This window comes from Panthera leo, chromosome D4 (genome assembly GCF_018350215.1).
Source record: "Panthera leo isolate Ple1 chromosome D4, P.leo_Ple1_pat1.1, whole genome shotgun sequence".
Classification (NCBI taxonomy): domain Eukaryota; kingdom Metazoa; phylum Chordata; class Mammalia; order Carnivora; family Felidae; genus Panthera; species Panthera leo.
The window spans coordinates 70,124,051-70,143,256 of record NC_056691.1 but is presented as its reverse complement, the minus strand read 5'-3'; the positions used below and the strand labels follow the sequence as shown (position 1 = coordinate 70,143,256).

Genomic DNA, 19,206 nt, shown 5'->3' with positions numbered 1-19,206 from the left:
TTATTATACTACCCAAAAGAGGCATATGGTAATAATAGGAAAAATCTTTATCTATAAAGCTTTTTTATATTTCAGAATATTTTCATACATAGTATCTCACTGATAAACTCACCAATAATCCTACAAAGGCAGCCAGATCAGGGGCTGTGACTACAATGTTAAGATAAAGGACCTGGACCCAGAAGAAGGGTAAGTGACCAAAAGTACAAGGTTCAAAACCTTAATAAAGTTTTACCTGGTTTTGCCTAAAATATAAATGGTGATGTTTCCAGATAAAATTAAAGTATAGCACAGCGATCTAACTCACTGCACCAACTATTTTGGGTTCTCAAAGTATAGAACGGGCCCAAATGTCCATCAACTGATGAGTGGATAAAGAAGATGTGGTATATATATTCAATGGAATATTACTCAGTGATGAAAAGAATGAAATCTTGCCATTTGCAACAACGTGGATGGAACTAGAGTGTATTATACTAAGACAAATATCATGTGATCTTGCTCGTATGTGGAATTTAAGATACAAAACAGATGAACATAAAGGAAGGGAAGCAAAAATAATATAAAAACAGAGGGAGAGATAAACCATGAGAGACTCCTAAATACAGAGAACAAACTGAGGGTTGCTGGTGGGGTGTTGGGTGGGGAGAAGGGTTGAAGGGGTGAGGGGCATTAAGGATGGCACTGGTTGGGAGGAGTACCGGGTGTTACATGTAAATCCATAAATTCTGTTCCAAAAAAAAAAAAAAAAGAAAAAAAGAAGTGAATATGTGACAAAAATGGCCCAAAGAGCAGGAGCAGGAAATGGATTTAAACTCTTGTTAGATTTTGCATTGTTTGGAAAATGGCAATTTGAGTGCGACAGTAAGTCAAAGATGCATATTTTAGTCTCTAGATCAGGTATCAGGACACTTTTTCCTATAAGGAGCCAGACAATGAATATTTTAGGCTTTGCATGGAAAAAAAAAAAAAAACTATTTTGGGTTCTCCACATAGGCACATGGTGGGTTTGCACTTCTGTGCCCCTTGAAGTAAGGTGTGGCCAAGTGACTTGCTTTGAAAGGCTGAAGTTTTAGGATCCAGTGCATAAGTTATGACACTTCTTCCCTCTGCTATAGCAACCAGCACCACTTAAGTAGTGGCAGCTCCATCAGCCTGGGCTCCAGAGTAAAGATGATGAGGAACAGAGCCTTCAGCTGACCCACAATAAACCCAGGCAAGCAATAAATTTCTGTTTTATTGAGATATATTGTTACCACAGCACAACCTGACTTACCGTGCCTGCTACATTACACACATGGGCTTACATTCAAGGGCCCCACTGAAATGACCAAAGAACCATAAAAAATAGGGGGAAATCACATCTCTCTAGGAGCTAACAAAGAGGACCATCCATAAGCCGTAAGATTTGAGGAATTTCAGCAAGATAAAATGAGTTGAAGGATGACAAGGGATGACCCAATATTCCTTCTTTAAACAAATTAATATCTTATAAATTTTTTCTTTTTCAAGCTAAATAAGGACATGGTGAAGAGTCTTCACATACGTGTACACACACACACACACACACACACACACACACACACTAATGCTCTCCGAGTTTATACTGGTTTTGGAGAAAGAAGTGTCTTAATAGTTGTTGGTGGGGCATGCTGTGACAAGCACTTACTTTGTTCCGGAACATGTGTCTCCGCTCTCCCTAAGATAACACACAATATACACATACAAGCTAGAGCTCACCTCCCACGTGGAGGTGGTGGTGTGCAGTGACTCAAAAACTATGTGCTGAATCTGATGGAGTGTTGAGTGATGGGCACACTGACCCACCTGTTTTCCAGACAGCGTTCACATGGCCCCTGCTTGAAAGACTCTGTCTCCCGAAGCAAAGCTTCTGAAGCATGAAAGCAGAAACATATTTCACATATTTCTGTTGTCTTTTAAATCACAGAGAGTAAAAATAGAAACAGCACTACGCGAGATGTTATTTACACTTTGGGCAAAAAGGATGTCAGGGTGAAATGCAGCACATTCAGACTGATGGGGTATGCCCACCACACAGGGAGTACGAAAGGGAGAGGTGATGGGGCGTATCAGGTCATGGAAAGGGCAAACACACCCGAAGGTAATCCCTGCCTCTCACATTTAGCAGCTGAGTTGTCTTGGCAAAGATTCTTGTTAAAGCTCAGATTCTTGGTCAATGAAAATAATAAATAATAGCTGCGAGTGATCATTGACATGAAGGTAAAACAAAATCATATGTGTGCAGAAGTGCTGTGTAAATTATGAAGTTCTGGTACAAGTGGTAATTGCTTATTCTTGGGCAGGTCTGAGCATTATAAAGTTCTTCCTTAAGTAGCTTAAAGCTACCTCCTCTATCTCTCTAAGTCTCTAGGTTTAGTTCCCGACAGTTGACATATGTTGGAAGGAAGCGAGGAAGGAAGGAAAGAAGGAAGGGTGGGAGGAAGGGAAGGGAGAAAAAGAAGAAGGAGGGAGGAAGGGAAGAAGGAAGGGAGGAAGTGAGGGAGAGAGGAAAGGAGGAAGGGAGGAAGGAAGGAAGGAAGGAAGGAAGGAAGGGAGGGAGAGAAGAAAGGAAGGGTGGATGTAGGGAGGGTGGGAGGAAGGAAGGAAGGAAGGTAGGTAGGCAGGGTGGGAGGGAGGGAAGGGAGGAAGGGTGGGAGGAAGGGAAGGAAGGAAGAGAAGAAGGAAGAAAGGAAGGGAGGGAGGGAGGAAGAGAAAGAAGGAAAGAAGGATGGATGGAGGGAGGATGGGAGGAAGGAAGGTAAGAATCCTCATTTTGCCCATTTAGATCATACAGAATTAGTCTAATTCCTCTCCAGATAAATATATATTTGCTTAAAAACATGTTTCCTACTTTATTCCAGGAAAGGATATAAGGGAGCTTACAAGGATGACTAAAACACAACAAAACAGCACAAAATTTAAATGGTGCAGAAGTAAGAACAATACACGGAAAGAGACAAGAATGAGCTTGGAAGAAGAGGGGCCCTCACCCTGGCTATAGGGAACCACCAACTGGTTCCAAGCCTTGCCTTCAACACAAGACAAGAAACAGCATCATACATACAGTTCCAACACCCATGAGGCAAAAACAGACACAATATTCAAGAGAAGTACTGATCTTTTTGGTAGAGAAGATAAGAATTTTCCCAAGAGGACACAGTGGAAGGAAAGGATGACATCCTCAGCATTGCTTTTCCACAGACAGAATAAGTAGTTTCCTAGGAGCTCAGTCCCTCAGGACACTAATATGGGTTGAAGACATCAAATCAAGAAGCATTTCGGTAAAGCAAAGTGCATACCCACCAGGACAGTGCAATCCACCTTCCTGGGTCTCTTTGATCCAATGTGACTCAAAGGTATATGTCAGATTCTCTGAAGGAAAGAATAATCAGCATGTCCCTTAAACAGTGGTCCCCAAGCAGCCTTCAAGTCCCCACTAATGCTCAGCTCGGCCAAAGCATATGTAGAACAAATAATGATAAACAATACTAAACACAATACCATATGACCAAGAGCTCTTGGTGCAACTTAAGAGAACAAGATGGAATCAGGAAGACAAATCTCAACTTGCTTATCAGAGATAAAATCAAAACCACAAGACAGAGTTTCCTGTCATGTGAGAGGGACCACTTGACAGAAGTCCGTCTGAGGCTGATGGAGTTGAGGGCACCTATCTATTCCACCTTCATTTCTGCCATGGAGTTTTATCCACAGGATAAAGACAAAGATAAAAAGCCCAACATTAGGAATATGCTAAGATAATTTGTGCTGAAAGCAGATTATGTATAAGCATATGACATAGTAAAATATTTTCTCAGAAAAGAGAAAATTCACCTTCCAAAAGAGGAGTCAAACAGAGGCCTCTCAAGGAATGTAAAAGGATAAAGCACCCAGTTTTCTCATGACAGGGTTGGCTCCCCTCCTTGATGGGCTGGCCCTCCCTTCCACAGGGCTCCCTGCTTATATCAAGGCGAGCTCTCCGGGCCAAGGGCAGGCATTTTCATAATTTCCTGATGGGAAGTAAAGCTGAAGCTTGTAAAGGTCAGATCAGCTGTCATTAAATGGGGATCGTGGGAGAGAGAGTCAAAAGGGAAGCCTCAAAACTCATTGCCAGAGAGAGGAATCAGATCATGAACCTGATCTGGGGAAAAACAGAGAACACCATCTCTCAGGAAAGACATAATGAGGGGAAAGAGTAATAGTAAAAACAACTACTCATAATTTATTGAGCATGTTTTCTATCGTGGACACTGAGCTAACTCCTCTTCATGCATGACCTCAATTCCAAAATTAACTCTGGAAGTACATACTCTTATTCTCTCCACTTTACCTAGGATTCAGCTGAGGATGAAAGAGATTAAGGAATTCTTTTGACGGCTGGATGAGGGGTACAGGAAGGCAGACAGGCTGAGAGCGATGTTCCCTCAGGGAGCATGATGTCTCTCAGTGGAAAGCTACAAAAGTCTCCAGTAGAGGATTTGTTAGAGAAGCTCTTCAAAGAGTTGATACTTACTTCTCTGCGTAAGCTGGATTTAGGTTCATTTATTCTCTAGGCTCTGTGTTCTCAGTAAGGATGATATCATCCCCACAGAGGCAAAAACTGATTCTTGGGATCTGTACTAGGTTGAATAGTGTCCCCAAAATTAATGCCCACCTGGAACTTCAGAATATGTCCATGTCTGGAAATAGGGTCTTTGCAGATATAATGAAGGTAAGGCATGAGATCATGCTGGATATAATTAACATAAGGCATGAGATCATGCTGGATGGGATCACTCTCCAATGAGACTGTCCTTATAAGAGGCCAGAAAGAACAGAAACCCAGAGAGAAGAAGGCCATGTGAAGACAGTCACTGGAGTGATGCAGTCACAAGCCAAGGAATGGTTGAGGCCACCGGAGCTAGAAGCAGCAGGGAAGCGTTCTCTAGAATGTTTCTGAGGAACACAGCCCTATCAACAGTTTGATTTTGGACTTCTAGTCTCCAGATCCATAAGAGAATAAATTTGTGTTGTTTTAAGTCACCAAGTATATGCTATTTTGTTATGGCGCTCCTAGGATATTAATATAGGTAATATAGGTAAAAAAAAAAATCTTACCCTTTTCATGTATAAAACACAGGCCTATATACAGTAACATAAACAGATATGGGATATTAAATTTTCATGGGAGGAGGAAATTAGGGGAAAAAACATCTGAAAAAGCTCCTTGATGGGTCATAATGACTAAAGGGTAAGAAACCTTGCTCTAGGCTGCAAGGATTGAGAGAGAGGCTGGAGGAGGAAGATGTTTTGGTCAAAGGCTGCTTTCTACAGTTGCTAACCTTGTTCTTCTTGTTCTTGACATTTAAACTCAATATTCCCAATTGTTTCTTCTTCCATTCTGGCCCAGAGGCTATTATTACAACTTTTACAAAGTTTGTTCTCCTATCTATTTACAATAGGATTTGTCCCCAAATGTGACAGAGCAGTCACCTGCACTGTCTCCCTGTGATGTAGTCTCTTGTCACAGGCATTGTAAGGCAATGTTGATGTTTCTGGACTCTGCCTTTTTTTTCCCCCACGGAATGTCCGGCTTTATCTCACAACCTTGATATTTTACAGGAAGATTAAAGGTAGTTAGTTATGTCTCCATTAAACTTGCTTTTCTCCTGATATTTCTAGTATAGCTAAAAAGAAATTATATATAGTTGTTCATTACACAGGCCTTCGATGAAAACCATGGAAGCAGATCATAGTCCCATAAAGACTCTTCAGTGAACTGCCTATTCTGGTCTGATTTGGGTCTCAAAGAGAGGGAGAGTCTGAGATGGTTGGTGGAGCTCCAACTTTGCCCAGGATATTGACAGAAACCATTTGGCAGTCAATGCAAAATGAAGGTGTCTAGAGACTTCCCAAAAGGTAAGTAGCCCTGAGTATTTGATGTGTTTACGTTTCTAAATTCTTCACAGCCGCACACAGGAATGTGATGATGTTGGCCCCATAGATTTTGAGAGCAGGCATTACCCGCCCACTTCTACTGCAGTAGAATCTTAATTATCCTGATTCCTCTGGAATGTTTCCTGTGGAACAGAACAGCCTCTGGGCAAGCACAGTTTAAGTTAGAGGGTGTCAGGACAAGATCACTCTCGTAGGATGTGCTAGGAAACATGAGGGGGTTTTCAGTCCTTCACTCTTCACATTGGGACAGGCTTGCAGATTTGTCACAGAAGTCAGGAAGGGGCAGTTGTGTTTTGGGTTTTTTGTTTTTGTTTTTGTTTTTGTTTTTAGAAAAAGTCTTGTTGTGCTGTGGCATTTCTCCTCCCTTCCAAATAGGGAGTAGGAAGGAAGGGGGAAGTGGTTTTCACTTTAAGCCACATAAGGCTACCAACCTGAAGCTACTTTCTGGTTTCTGAGAGCTTGATACAAATACCCTAGTGATGAGACTAGAGCTACATTCTGGAGTCCTAGAGTTTGGAGCTGCCCCATACCTGAAATTGTCAACATGTGAAAGGCTGGGTGGAGGGACCACTGGGGATAAAGAAGGCTGCACTGAAATTGGCTTGCACTTGAAAAGTGTGGAGGGGCCAGAGATGCACATATGTTTCCCACATATTAGATATGGATCCCTCAGAAGGGAAGAAGCCTCAGTCATCTGGCAGGACAAGGGATAAGTCATCTGGAGGGACAACCCCACCAGAAAGGGTGTAGAGGGAGCCACTGAGAGTCAGGAACTTTCCAAGGAAAGTGCCGTATCAAGGAAATGAAACAGGAAGGTTTCAGGATGTCCAGGAAGGACATCTTTGAGGAACCCAAGAGAACACCTGTGTAGAGGCTGGCAGTTATCCACTGGCCTCACCCAAGGGCACCGATGTGAATTACAACTACAGCAGTCAAGGGGAGCCTGGGTGACTCAGTCAGTTGAGCGTCCGACCTCGGCTCGGGTCATGATCTCGTGGTCACGGAGTTCGAGCCCTGCATCGGGCTCTGTGCTGATGGCTTGGAGCCTGGAATCTGCTTCGGATTCTGTGTCTCTCTCTCTGCCCCTCCCCCACTCATGCTCTGTCTCTGTCTGTTAAAAATAAACATTAAACAAATTTTTTTAATAAAAAAATAAAATAAAATAAACTACAGCAGTCAAAGTAAGCATTTTCTGCCTCTTCTCTCTCTCTCTCTTTCTGGCCCTAACCCTGGAGAAGCCAGAGCAACAGAACAGAGGACAAATAGCATAAGAGTGAAGAACAGTGAAGAATCCAACCACACCCACTTTCTCCCCACTGCTAGCCTCCTACCTGACAGGGGTCCACACTGTGGGGGAGGAATGGCTTTAAATTAGATGAAAGATTGAAGTTTGCTATTCAACAGGACTGGACTTAACTAATGCCTGGAAAATTAGACAATGTCCAAACACCCGAAAGTTATTGGAAAAGCTGTGGGAACTGCCCAAAGTTTCATCCAGGTCAGAGAAAGACAAGTCAATGGAAAGGTTTAGAGAAAAAGTAAAGTTCTGCTTATTCCTAAGCTGGTTGCCTGATGCCTCTTAAAACAAAACTGCATCTAAAAGGTTTATCAGATTAAGCTAGCCCATAAGATATATCATCAAATGCTGAATGAATTAACCTCATTTAGTTATATAGGCAATATTATTCAGCTGCCTCAATAGTTTTAGTTTTAAGAATTTTAAAAAATAAAGATATTGCTTCTATGTGACTTCATAATTGATGCCTTTTACAAGGGTAGACACTGCAGATGACTCAGAAATTCTAAGCAAATGAGCTTAGGATTTCACATTTGACATGCCCACAATTACTGATGCTTTATTTCTTTTTTTTTTTAAATGTTTTTATTTATTTTTGAGAGAGACAGAGCATGAGCAGGGGACAGTCAGAGAGAGAGGGAGACATAGAATCTGAAGCAGGCTCCAGGCTCTGAGCTGTCAGCACAGAGCCTGACGCAGGGCTTGAACTCATGGACTGTGAGATCATGACCTGAGCTGAAGTCGGACACTCAACCAACTGAGCCACCCAGGCGCCCCTGATGCTTTATTTCTTAACCTGAGGAGGCATTGAGGCCTTGGGTGATTTATGTCTATGTGCTGTTTCTTGGAGATAGCCAAGGATATTTGGAAGGGAACCCTATTTACCTTTCAGTCCTGAGATTACTTTCATAACCACTCTCCTCCTCTTCTGACCTGGGACAGTCTGCCATTCTCCTCCAGTCACGACCACCTTCTGGGAAGCTCCTGCCTAACTGGGGTTCTGATCTCTTCCCTATCTGCAACACCCTAGACTTAGGAGCAGGTGTGTGTTGGGAATTCTACAAAGGCATAGGGTGCGGTGGACAATAATAAACAAATTTTCTGGCTTTTAGTGAATATCTCATTCTGTTGCATACCCTTTAGTTATTTTATTTTCAACTGGTCAAAGAGCACTTTCCATCCTGATTCAATCCTCAAGTAGTTCTTTGGCAATTATAGTTTTCAAATACCTTGGTAGAGAGTTTCTGTGTGTTAAGAATCCAAATGTTCTATGTTGTAAATGAACTTAAGCAGCATTGGTCATCCAAGACTCTCTAGTTCATTGTCTTGTCCAAACCAAAAAGTTCAGGGAGTAGGAATCAGCTACTCACCCAGGTTTTTATGAAAGCAAGTCTCAGACTAAATTCTGCCACATGTACAGATATTGATTAAACAAACCTTTATTAGTAAGTAGGCATAAAACATCATACAACCCCTTTTGGTTTATAGGTACTCTGACCCCACCTTGCAAGGAACGTTAACCGGAAGCAGATACCACAATATTCCGGAGGCAGGATTCTGCCATCCTATTGTCCACAGAAAGCAATCAAAATCATCCCACTCTGGTTCAACACAGGACCACTTAGGGACCAAACCTCAAGGGCCATCCCCAAAAGAACAGGCTATCGGACTTGCTAAGGTAGCAATTATCTCTAAAATATTACAGCCAATCGCCATATCTGGAAAATATTCATTTAAAAAAATTTTTTTAGTGTTTATTTATTTTTGAGAGACAGAGCATGAGGGGGAGATGGGCAGAGAGAGACACACACAGAATCTGAAGTAGGTTCCAGGCTCTGAGCTGTCAACACAGAGCCCAACATGAGGCTGAAACTCACAAACCACAAGATCATGACCCGAGCCGAAGTCAGACGCTTAACTGACTGAGTCACCCAGGTGCCCCTGGAGAACATTTAATTTTACTAAGAAAAGCTTATTTCTAACATCTGTTATGCAGATTAACAAGACATAAAGTTCATCCATGAAAACCCATTTTTGACATTCATTATGTTAATTAATAAAGTCTCTGGTGGTGATTGAGATATAGACAACTTAAATGGCATAGCAGGTGCCTGTGGGGTATGGACTTGAAAATGAAATGCAGTTGATCACCCCTGGAGAATGGGTCATTGATGAGGACCTTAGAAAGTAGTTCAGATTTTCTCCCTCTCTCTCTGTCTCTGTCTCTCTCACACATACACACACACATACACACACACATAAACACACACACACACACACACACACATCCATGCTGAAGTCATTTAAAGCAAATTACAGACATCATATCAATGTACAAATAGAAAAGATCACCTGCCCAAAGTAACTCTTTTGGTATTGTTGTAATTGACATTCATGATATCCAGTAGAAAACGCATTTAAATGACACAAAAATAATGAAATGTGTTCCTTTTATTCTTGCAAACTCCACCTTTTTTCATGTTTTTAATTTGGGAACATAAAATCATAAATTAAGTCAAAATCAACTACAATCCTATAAAGAACTTACAGGAACTTCTAGTCTTCTATCTGCTCACACACTTAGACCCACTTTAACCCTCCCCAGGCCTGATGGAGAGTGAATACACACCAGAAACTAGAGAGAGCGTATGGAGAGAGCCACTAGACAGGAGCTGTAGCCTGCATTAGGGAGACACAGCCAAGCCACAGTGACCCAGCAGGGAGGGAGTGACAGGAATAAAATCAGGTCCCCAGCCTGTGCCTCTCATTAGTCAAACCCAGCCAGAAGCCAGAGGGCAAGAAAGCCCTCCGATGTAGTCACAGAGGAGGCGGATGTAGGGTCAGCCTCCCAACAAGGAGCAGTATAAAGGATGGAGAGGGAGTCAGGAAAGGCAAATGTTCCACGACTGCGAGAAATAATTTTTTATTTTCATGCATAAAGTCCACCACAACGTACACATTTAAAGAAAGGTAAGTGTATAACAAATAACTTCAATATGAAGAAATACTATTGATGAGCACAGTAAGGGGTGGGGGGGTTCTCTTCAGGACAGGTGTAAAGGACCCAGCTGCCTGATCTGCTGATGAATAAAGCTACAAGTGAATTCTGATGCAGGACTGAGCAAGCCAAACCACCGTGGGACAGGCAGGGTGGAAGGACTGACATTTGGCAGGGACTCCTGTGTGTCTGGATGGATCGATGAGGTGAAAGTCTGTTTTAAGAGGCTTCTCATAATAACGGTTCCCATTTTTCCAACCCAAACTACTTGCCAGGCCCTGTGATAAGTGCCTCACACACATTATCTCATTTAACACAAGACTTGAAGTGAATATTATTTTCTCATGTTTTTACGGAAGAGAAACTGAGGCTCAGAGAAGTCTGGTGATGTGACTAAGGTCACACAGTCACACTCCCACTAAGTGATGGAGTCAGGAGTTGGACCTAGATCTACAAGAGCCCAAGGCCAGTCCACTTAGCGACTCGGATAGATAGCTACCACCATTAGCGGTCCCACCTGTAACTGCTTTATGGCGGAATAAACAGTGGAAACCTGGTGAGTAAAGATTGAGTCTCTCCAGGGAATGTGCCAAGCATTAAGGAAACAAGAAAAACATCTGAGGGTGCTGCCCAGGTTACATGGTCATTAAAATAATGGTAATAAAATACACATTGATCACTTTTGGAGGTTGCTAGGATATCAACTCATTAGGATACCAACACACAAGAAGCAACTAATCAAATCTGAAATGTAGGAATTTCTGCAGGAGAAATGACCATATTTCTTCCACAGATGAATAGCATGGCAGAGGTGCTGAGAGGGGGAGGGGGATTGTTACAGATCAAAAAAGATTTCAGGGAGCAACTGCTACTAATTTTTCCAATGTACGGCCTTTTGTAACCATTACTTTCCCTACAAAGAATTCTTTTCCAAGGTGACCTAGCCCACCTTGAAGCAGGACTCAACTCAATATTTCTTCTCAGCCTGCAGCACCAAATATTCTTCAGAATCCAGAATAAGCAATATAAACTCTCCCAGATTTTGTCGATATGGTGGAGGGAGGATCTCCCACCCCACTAATCCCCATGCAACACACGCCTTCTCCCAACCTTCCTCCTGGCTGCCCTGTAATCAGTTTCTCCTAGAATCCCAGAATGCCGAAGGTTAATATCCCAGGATGGCTTTGATTTCAGCAAACAAAGCAGTGTTCAACCAAAACCATTCAATGGGAAAACTATGAATTACAAGTAATTTTTTTCTTTTATAATTTTTCCTGTCACACAAGCTAATGTGTCCAATTCCTTAGACTACTACGCAAACAACATACAGTCATCCCCTTTTACCTGAGGAGGATATGTTCCAAGACCCCCAGTGGAGGCCTAAAACCACAGATGGTACTCCACCCTACACACACTAATGTTTCTTCCTATAGCTCCGTATCTGTGATGAAGCTGAGTGCATAAATTAGGCACAACAATAATAATAAAATAGAACAAGTGTAACAATACACTGTAATAAAAGTTATGTGAATATGTCTCTCTCAAGATATATTGTGCTGTACTCACCCTTCTTCTTAGATGATATGAAATGACAAGATGCCCCCATGATGAGACAAACGAGGTGGATGACGCAAGCATTGTGACGTCACGTGACACAACGTTGCTATTGACGCTCTGAAGATTCAACAGAAGGAGGAGCATCCACTTCCCCAAGGCGGTTGACACGGTAACTGAAACAATGGAAAGCAAAACCCTAGGTAAGGGGGATACTACGTAGTCAAACCCAGTCAGGGTTTTGAAACTGAAAATTTCAAATTTTCTCCCTTTCCTAGACAAACACTTGAATTCATTCCAGTTTAGTTATATCTATCTTCATGCGTAGAACACAGAACGACGTGTAAAGTCATGGTCTGAGATTTTAAAGAGCAGGAAAGGACCCTAATCTCTGCCATTCTAATAATTCTACTTCCCCTAATGTGGCTTCATACCCCTAAAACTCTTAGAGGGATCACTCTTCACCAGTTATTTATGTTGAGATTCCTGGCAACAGAAATTCTCTTTCACACATGCTTCTCTTAAACCACATCTTTCCTCCATCCTATACTTGTGACATTGTTTTCACACTGAAGGGTTGACATCTACAAGTTCTCCCAATTAAATATAATTTTAACAGATTAGTCTATCATATTGCTCTGTCAACATTTTGTACACCCCAATTCTACTACCCAGCACATTTCTATATTTCTAACTCCTTTTAACATCACATCTGAAAATTTGAGGCATGTGCCATCTAGAAATTGCTAAATAAGGCAGAACTGAGGGCACAGCACTGTCACCTGCCCTAGACACCTCTCTCCAAGTTAACTTTTCTCCATTAATCCAAATTCCTGATGAGTTCTATTGACCACCACATTATTTTCTAACTGTTCCCAAGTAGGATAGTTGAATGTTCTTCAGTTTTTCCAAGGATCACATCATATTCCTGTTCTATAATTCTGTAATCCACCCTTTTCCTGTCCTGAAAATCAGAGATTATATGCAAAGTGTGCAGGCAATATATTACTTAAGAGTGACATATATATAGAAAGACCACATCCCTGTAGATATTGTAGATTTGAATAGGTTTACAGCCTGTTGGGGATATGTAAAAACCCCCTCCAACAATGGAGTCCCAAACCCTTAGACACTTCACTTCCTGGTTCTTTTTCTCCTCTCCATTTCAGGGGCTTATTTTTCATGGGCTTTGCAATGAGCATGCACCAAAGAACTGAAGTCTCTGTATCACCTCAGGGAATGTACATTTGTTCAAATCAGACTACTCTTTGCCCTATATGGGCATAAGTGACTTCTGGGTAAGGCTGTAACCTCTGTAGTGCTCAGCCAATGAGGAGTCAGGGGAGGGACTTCACACTAGCAGATAAATTGCCTGCTGTAAGTGCCCCAATTGTGCCTGTCTCTCAAACACCCACTCTTGCAAGAATGTTAATTAAAGCCTTGCTTCACTGTGCTGAGTCTCTATGTCCCTCCTTTGATTGGGTCAGTGGGATTATTTCTCACATGGTAGAAGGCGATGAAGTGTCCTATTCTCTAAAAATCACATTATGATAATTTTTCAAAAGATGGAAGCAAGTATGTTGAGAAAGAGGTGCCTTTTGGGGGCATCTGGATGGCTCAGTTGGTTAAGCATCTAACTCTTGATTCTGGCTCAGGTCATGACCTCACAGTCGTGAGATCAAGCTCCCGTGTCAGGTTCCACGCTGAGCGCTATCTTCCTCTCTCTCTCTCTCTCTCTCTCTCAAATAAATAAATACACATTTTTTTTTAAAAGAAAGAAAGAGGTTACTTTTGCTATGTCACACAAAGGCTTCATATGAGCCAGTGGTGGCTTTGCTGAAAATTACATTAACTCACACTATAACTGAATGTTTGGGTCCCCCAAAATTCTATGTTAAAACCTAGTCCCCAGTGTGAGGGTATTTGGGGGGGGGGGTCTTCAGGAGGTGACTGTGTCACGAGGGTGGGGTCCTCATAAATGGGAATAGTGCCCTTATAGAGGAGACCCCAGAGAGTTCCCTTGCCCCTTCTGCTCCGTGAGGACATAGGGAGAAGACAGCCACATATGAAGTAGGAAGCAGTTCCTCACCAGACAGCAAATTCTGCCTGCACCTTAATCTTGGATTCCCAGCCTCCATGTTTTCTGTTTATAAATCACCTAGCCTATGGTATTTTGTTACAGCAGTCTATACGGACTAAGACAGCTCCCCTCCAATCTACTGGACAGCACCAATTTTCAGTATAATCTCTCACAGACTGTTGACAACAACTTCATACGGTTCTACTCCTTTAATCTCCAGAATATGCTTATCTGGGCCTAGCTCTATTTCCTAAACCATATTTGGTTGCAGTTCCCTTTTCACACACTTTGTTCTACCCTTTCCAGTTTGAAGACCATATCCTTGAGGGAGAGAATGGAACAACAGATTGGAATCATTCTCCCTTCTTTGTCAGCAGCCTGGGGCTAACCTATGACCATGTCACTTTCTCCTTTTTTCCCTAATGGGATCCCTTCCTCCCAAGCTTCCTGTCCCCACACTCTTCCCAAGTGTGGTCCATTGTCCAGGGTTTCCTCTCTGATCCCATTTCACTGATAACTGCCCTTGATTTAGTTTCTGTTCTCACACCTGTCTCCCTGCTACTTGTTCTCATCAACTTAATGTGATTATCAGGTTCTTCCTCCTTTCTTGAATCAAAGATCTCTTTTACTGGGTTCACTTTCCTTTCCCCACAACATCTGAGCATACATTTTTTCTGAGTCAGCTTCCTGTTCTGAAACCTGCCATTCAGTCCATCAGGACTGGTCCCCAGCTGGCCTGCCACTTGCCCAGTGAAGCCACCTTTTTCCTGTCGCTGTGAAAGCCTCCCCTGAGGCAAAGCTGTCATTACACCTGGCAGACAATGTAGGCTGAGAAACTCATGATTCCTTTCTTTTCACTCTAAAATTCTCATTGATTTTTCTTCAGAGGGACAATAAAGCAATTTCTACCATAAGGTCATCAATGCCTTTCTTTTTTTAAAGTTGCCTTCAATGTGTCACTTTCTTGGAGAAATGCTTTTTCAATCTCCTGCTTTCTAGTTTTACTGTTCTCAGTTTGCAGGTATCCCCCTCTGTCAAGAATTGCCTTTGTTTATTATTAACTTAATTTGGGGCTGCTGGTCCATGTCACAGCACCTCCTCAAGTCATCAGAGTTGTCAAATTTCTAAGGATGGGAGACCCCAGGGACGCCTGGGTGGCTCAGTCGGTTGAGCGTCCGACTTCGGCTCAGGTCACGATCTCGCGGTCCGTGGGTTTGAGCTCTGTGCTGACAGCTCAGAGCCTGGAGCCTGTTTCAGATTCTGTCTCTCCCTCTCTCTCTGACCCTCCCCCGTTCATGCTCTGTCTCTCTCTGTCTCAAAAATAAATAAAACATTACAAAAAAAAAAAAAAGGATGGGAGACCCCAATTGTAAGATTTTTGTCCTAGCAAACTGACACTCTTTCATTCACGCATGCATGCGTTTCTTCCGCAAATACGTATTGAGGATCTACCATGTGGCAATATTGAGATAAATGAACTCACAATCGCCATCATCAGAGACCTAAAGTCCTATCTCAAATATAACTAGAGCTCAGTGAGACTCCGTTCGGTGCATGAAGTTGTAATCAAATAAACTATAGTTTGATAAACAAAGGTAATTAAAAACAATTCAAATCATTATCAGTAGCAGGCCGAAGACCACACTCTTAGTCCCCATCTAAATATCCTAACATTCCCTTTGCATACGTCTCCCATTCTCCGTCTTTCCAGCTGCTGGCAGAACTCTTCTGGACACTCTGGGTCACCATAAAACACTGACCTGTTGTAGAAGCATCTCTCACCTCAGCTACAAGCATGTAGATATCCAAGATAAAATGCACAAGTCTCTCAAAATGAGAACTTTTTTCAAAACATATATGAATTAGAAAGCAAGAAAGAAAATTCACTGATGGAATGAAGGAGAGATATCCAGCACTCGGCTTGACCCAGGGGCCAACCCTAAAGCCAAGTGGTTCACAGAAAGGTAACCTGACCTGGCCTCTAGTGGTCGGGAGGCTCGGGGACAAGGGGCAAAGCCTCACCTTCTTGCAAAAAGAGAAGACAGAATGGACCCCATACACCATGCCCTGAGTTGTAAAGGGTTACCTGGGGCATCAGATGGAGGCCAGAAAATGCCACACACTAACCTGGAGAAAGGGAAGGAGACATCAGCACCATGATGCCTGTCTGTTCCACATCCCAGGGCACTCTCATCTTGCCCCTCTATCTAGACTCAGACTTACTCCCACACACACCCAACACCACAAGCACGCCCTGAGGCCTCCAGCCATGTCCAGCTTCCCTTCCCGGAAAGCTCCACACTCCACCCACCAGGACTAGGCCCTGGACCATGAGCATCACCCATGGTATTTAAAAGAAAGAATAGAATAGAATAGAATAGAATAGAATAGAATAGAATAGAATAAAAGTAAAATAAAATAAAGATAAAGATAAAGATAAAGATAAAAATGAGATGTGGTTTCTGTCTCCTGATAGGACCTTGACTGCTATGCATTATCAATGCCATTATAAGAAACTCTGAGTATCCCCTTTGAGGGAGGTCTCATTGACAGTTCCAAGGGCAAGGCCAAGTGAATGAACACCAAGTCCCATATTTCATGCAGGCTGGATTTCCTCAGAGACTGAGAAATCTTCAGATCTGGGCAACTTCCACATTCTTAGATAACCTTTACTTACAACCGAAACATAAGGATTGGCTAAGTCGAGGGTCAAAAATGGCTTTTAACACAGGAGAAAATATCATTCAGAGTAGCACTCTAGCTCCCAAAACAACGCATGAGTTCCTGTTGGGCGGATTTTTTAACTGCGATTTTGGCTTTGCCAATCTTAACCTACTGCTTCTGCTACATTCGCTTAGAGATAGATAGGCTTGTCTGTTCTGGAAGCATCTTCTCAGCAGGAGAAAGACAGTGAAAGGTTTGGCTCAGAGAACACAAGTGACTGGATATATTTGGCCCTGCAGGTGTTTGGATACACATTTACTAAGTAGCTACCAAGTCTGCATGTCAGAAGGACTTGGGGAATACTTTGCACTTTGTGCCAGGAAAAGCAAAAACCTCCTATATCATCTCTTTTGTGATGAGAAGTGCAGACACCTGATGGAGATAGGTCTACAATGAAACCATCACTCTCTGTCCTCTCAGCCCATTTATCCCTGTGGTCACAGGACTCCACAGCCAAGGCTCCAGGCCCCAACATGAATGTGTCCCCGGCCTGTCCCCAGTGTGCTGGCACTGGCACTGGCTTCGGGGTGAGCTCGGGGCTGAGCAAGCCCGGCACATATTTTCTTTGTAGTGTTAACATGAGCTAAAACTTAGACAAAAGACAAAGTACGGTACACAGTGGGGAGAAATCCTCCTCGCTAATCTTTGCCAGAAGTGACAACATCAGGCGGTGCAGTGATGGCACCAGACGCACCCCTGGGGCCTCGCCATGGACACCAGCATCACTCTGTGGGCGCTCACAGCCACAGCAGGGGTGAAGAGCCACTTTATGAAGTCTCAAGGGCAAAGGCATCAGAAGAGTCCTCTGTAGGCAAGAGAGAAGTGCATGGACAGAAGACTGGAAGTGGCAAAAGAACTGACAGTTCAAAGAAATCACAGGAGACATACCCTGGGACACCCAGAGGAGGCCCCATCAAGCTCCAGTGGAAGGCCAGAGTGTCAGGACTTATAGGACACAAGCGGGGTCTGGGTGGTTTTTGCCCTATGGGCAGGGTGTGCTAGGTCCTCAAAATGAAATGGGAACTCTAAGCCTCAGGAGAAGACTATGGGAGGAAAAAAGAGAGGGGTCTAGGGAATGAGGTATATCATCATAGGGAAGCTGAAGCCCCTTCAGCCAAGGTTTCTGCAGCAAGCAAGGAAGATGCAAAACAGAATCATAATTCCCTTTTCCTGCCTTACCTCTGTCCTCCCCATCATCCAGCTTTGGGCACTGACTTGAGCTCTTGAAGGAAAACAAGTGATCAGATCTCCATCAGAGTGAAATGTTTAATCAATCTAGGGAATGCGGGCAACGCATGGGCTTCTGATAGGCATCACATGGATTATTAAGCAGAGAGGAGAACTGACCAGCTGGCAACTCTTCAGCCTAAGAAAACCACGAGACTGACTCCCCAGGTTCACTACCCACTTACCCTCCTCCCACAGCCCCCAGCTCCTAGAGAACAGCCAGACACCCCTTGCAAGCCGCATGGGACGTTCCCACTTCAAGCCCAAGCCACCCCTGCCTGCCATGAGAGTGTGCAGAAACACAGGAAAGCCAGCCCTACTTGGAAACCTCAGTAATTACTATGGGAACCTGTCGGATGCCAGGAGGCTGGGAAGACGGCTTAATTAAGTGCAACATCTGACAGTTCTGATTGGGAAATTGAGGACACAGTAAGAGGGTGCCATTCAGGCAACAATCTGTTCCTTTTGTTAAGACACAGGGAGGGTCTCTTCTTTTGCCTACAACAAACAGGAGGGCTGTAATTACACAATGTCAAACTGCAGCTGAGCGTGCTATTTTAGATTTCATATTTTCCTGAAGAATTTTACAACCAAAAAGATGAAGTGCCTCCCCACTTGAACGGTGGCTGTATTTAAGGTACTTGAGATCCTATAACACTCTACAGTCCTAATTCCACTTCTCACAGCGAAGAGGGGGTAGCAAGCCAAAATCTGGTGGTTCACACCGCATGTAGCGAAAGAAGACTTGTGTGTTAGTTTCCCAGAGTTGCCATAACAAAGTACAACAATTGGGTGGCTTAAAAAACAGAAATGTATTGCCTCACTGTTCCGAAGGCTTGGAAGTCCAAGGTCAAGGTGTTGGCACTTGGTTCTTTCTAAGGGCTGTGAGGGAGAATCTTCTCCATGCCTCTCATCTAGCTCATGGTAGTTTGCAGGCAACCTCTGACATTCCTCAGCTCGTAGATGCCATCAGCCCAATCTCTGCCTGTTTCATATGGCATTCTCCCTATATGTGTGTCTATCTCTGTGTTCAAATGTCCCTTTTACAAGGGTACAGTCACATTGGATTAAAGCCCACCCTAATGACTCATCCTAACTTGAACATCTTCAAAGACCCTATTTCCAACAAAGGCACATTCAATAGGTACTGGGCAGTAGGACTTCAACATCTTTTAGACGGACACCATTCAACCCATGCCACTTTGGTTCCAATAAAATCTCATGAGGATGCCCTCTGTGGGAAACAAGACAAACGGAGACACACACACACCTTCTCTAATTGACATGAGGGTGCTGAGTTCCCACCACCCCCTCAGCACCAACCCCATCCAGTAGTCTCCAGAGGTCTCTGTAGGGTGTAGCTTAACT

At 43.2% G+C, this 19,206-nt stretch overlaps 1 protein-coding gene across 6 annotated transcripts in view; it reads right to left on the bottom strand.

The window, feature by feature from the left end:
* Window positions 1–19,206, bottom strand: part of PALM2AKAP2 (PALM2 and AKAP2 fusion) — a 505,626-nt gene that overhangs the window by 469,948 nt on the left and 16,472 nt on the right. For 2 of the 6 annotated variants that reach the window (XM_042914178.1, XM_042914177.1), the window contains exons 2-3: window positions 11,820–11,983; window positions 1,828–1,891 (exon numbers count right to left, since the gene is read on the bottom strand). In XM_042914178.1, coding sequence (XP_042770112.1) covers window positions 1,828–1,891; window positions 11,820–11,859 — 104 coding nt within the window. In that variant the 5' untranslated portion in view covers window positions 11,860–11,983. Of the gene's footprint in view, window positions 1–1,827; window positions 1,893–11,819; window positions 11,984–19,206 lie in introns of those variants that run through there. The other 4 variants (XM_042914169.1, XM_042914174.1, XM_042914173.1 and 1 more) reach the window with 4 other exon arrangements.